The following is a 2,359-nucleotide window of genomic DNA, read 5'->3' on the forward strand; positions in this document are numbered from 1 at the left end:
TGCTGAAATTCCATTTCTTTCTTTCTTTTTTATTTTTATTTTGCTTACTAAAGAAGTTTTACTATTTTAATAGCGTCAAATATCAATTTTGTTTTTTAGGTTTAAATTTTTCTTAATTTTAATTTTTTCTTTTTTACTTCCAATAATTCAAAATAATAATACAAAAATTTTGAGGGAGGGCGGTTGTTTTACAAATTAAACATGGCTCAACGAAATTTCTTTGGGCGGGGGAGGTCATCATTTCTTTCTCTATTTTAACAAAAAAGGAAAGGAGAGGGAGGGATTTAAAAAAAATACTGCTGTGCTTTTGTTTTGTTCTTTAGTTTAGGTTTTTTTTTGCTTTTCAAGAATATTTCGCCGTGTTTTTTTTGGGGGGGAAATAGAAAACCACTAAGTCTTCTCTCACACACTACCACTCCACAACTACTCCTCTTTGACAAACAAGCCTTAGAACAAACCCTTCTTCTTTTTCTCCTTTTTGCCATCGACATTATCCGTACTGCTGTTCGCTCCCAGACTGCGTCGCTTCAACTCCTCCAATGTGATGTGATTTACCTCCTCCCACTCTTTGCGTTCCCGCTCAAATTCACGACGCTTCTCCTCCAATTCCCGGATCTGCAGTTCGAGGGCCTTTTTGCGTTCCTCATGACGCCGGGCCAGCTCAATTTCGGAATCTTTAAGTTTTTGCATTTTCTCCTTTACCTTCATGTCGAAGACCTGTTCCATTTCCGCCTCCATTTTCTTCATTTTCAATTCATGTTCCCGTTTCTCCTCCTCCATTTGGGTGAGGGGGTTTTTGTTGGACAGACGTGCCTTACCATCGACCAGACCCAGCTCGGAGAGTTTGCGACAGCGATAATTCTCGTAGTGGACATTGTTGGTGACATCTTTGAGATCCTGCAAATGGGTGCGTATGACCATATTACGCAAAGCAATGAAATCGCAATGTGAGAGGTTTTCCACCTCCACCAGACCCCAGGGATAACGACGGCCACGCACCTTTTTGCCATCGGCCAACTCCACAATGGTATTGGCACCCACCACCGCAAAGGGAACACGGGTCCTTAGATTTTGTGTGGTTTTACTTTCCTCGGCAGCATCTTCCAACGTTGAGGGGAAGTCATAGATCTTGATTTTGTGCTGGGCAATTTCATTTAGGATCTGTTTCTTAAACAAATGCACCTCATCGGGAGTCAGGGTGTCGGCCTTGGCAATGACAGGAACCAAATTCACCTTATCCGATAAACTTTGCATACAGGCAATATCCAATGGCCTCAGGCCATGCCCTGTTGGTCCAATGAAATACAAACAACAATGGACACGATTGTCGGGTATTTGCTTGCGATACACCCGCGATTCAGCTGTCAAATATTCTTCATATTTGGAGTCAACATATTCCAGTATGGGTACCCAACAATTTGTGTTGTCCACACTGTCACCAAAGCCGGGCGTGTCGACCACGGTCAGTGTCAAATTGACACCGTTCTCCTTCAGCAACACCTTGGTGGCCTCTACGGCAACGGTTTTTTTCTTACGCAACGATGGCCCAGGATACTGTTCGGCATTGTAGATGTCCGACAGGAACATGGAGTTGATGAGAGTGGACTTGCCCAGACCGCTGGCGCCCACCACCATAAGCGTAAACTCGAAGCCACGCTTAACTGCTTTGCGATACACCTGATTCGGCAGATTGGCGAAACCGACATAACCTGCAATTTCCATGGGCTTATTGCGTACTGGCAATGGTGGCTTCTGTTTTGGCTGTGATTGCTGCTGCTGCTGTTGCAGTTGTTGCTTTTGATTTTCTTGTTCTTTCTCTTGTAATTCTGTGGTCAGCTTATTGGAATCATTGTGGCCTAGATTTGAAGAGTCTCCGGCACCACCACCCGGCGAACCATTGGCCTGCTGCTGTAAGACGGCTGCCTTTGAGAGGACACTGGAACTGTTGCCCCCGCCCAGGAGAGCACTAGTGGATGTTACATTGGAGGCAGGTTGTTGTTTATCTCTGAGGGCCAATTGTGCCAAAGTGCTGGGTAATGAGGAGATGGCTCCATTGACATTGGAACGAGGACTGTTTTGCATGATGATGTCGTTTGTTTTATAGCCTTTGGCTGCTTGCTTTGTGCTGCTTGTCGTCTACTTCAAAATAACAATGTTTGTTGGCGTTGGCGTCGTCGCTGTTCCCTGCCTGCTTGTGCTTGCTGCAATATTCGTCACCGCTGAAATTCTTGCTGTTGTTGTTGTTGCTGCTGTATTTGCTGCTATGGCCGCTTTGCCTGGCTGCCTGCCTGACTTTGAATGTACGGGGTTTATCTCTTCTTACAAAACAACACACAACACTCATACACAGTAATCGAAT

General features: G+C 44.8%; 1 protein-coding gene across 1 annotated transcript; it reads right to left on the minus strand.

Moving 5' to 3' along the window:
* Nucleotides 1-426: 426 nt before the first annotated feature.
* Nucleotides 427-2,092, minus strand: LOC133324622 (protein peanut-like). Its single transcript, XM_061533458.1, has one exon. It carries the CDS (start codon nt 2,080-2,082, stop codon nt 448-450), a length of 1,635 nt encoding a protein of 544 aa, XP_061389442.1. The 5' UTR covers nt 2,083-2,092; the 3' UTR covers nt 427-447.
* Nucleotides 2,093-2,359: the final 267 nt, after the last annotated feature.

The sequence above is a fragment of the Musca vetustissima genome, unplaced genomic scaffold (assembly GCF_032173495.1).
Source record: "Musca vetustissima isolate MV318-11 ecotype Yass unplaced genomic scaffold, APGP_CSIRO_Mvet_v1 utg14590, whole genome shotgun sequence".
Classification (NCBI taxonomy): domain Eukaryota; kingdom Metazoa; phylum Arthropoda; class Insecta; order Diptera; family Muscidae; genus Musca; species Musca vetustissima.

Excerpts from the sequence above, each read along its gene's own strand:
- LOC133324622 (XM_061533458.1), bottom strand. The coding sequence starts at position 2,082 with ATGCAAAACAGTCCTCGTTCCAATGTCAATGGAGCCATCTCCTCATTA.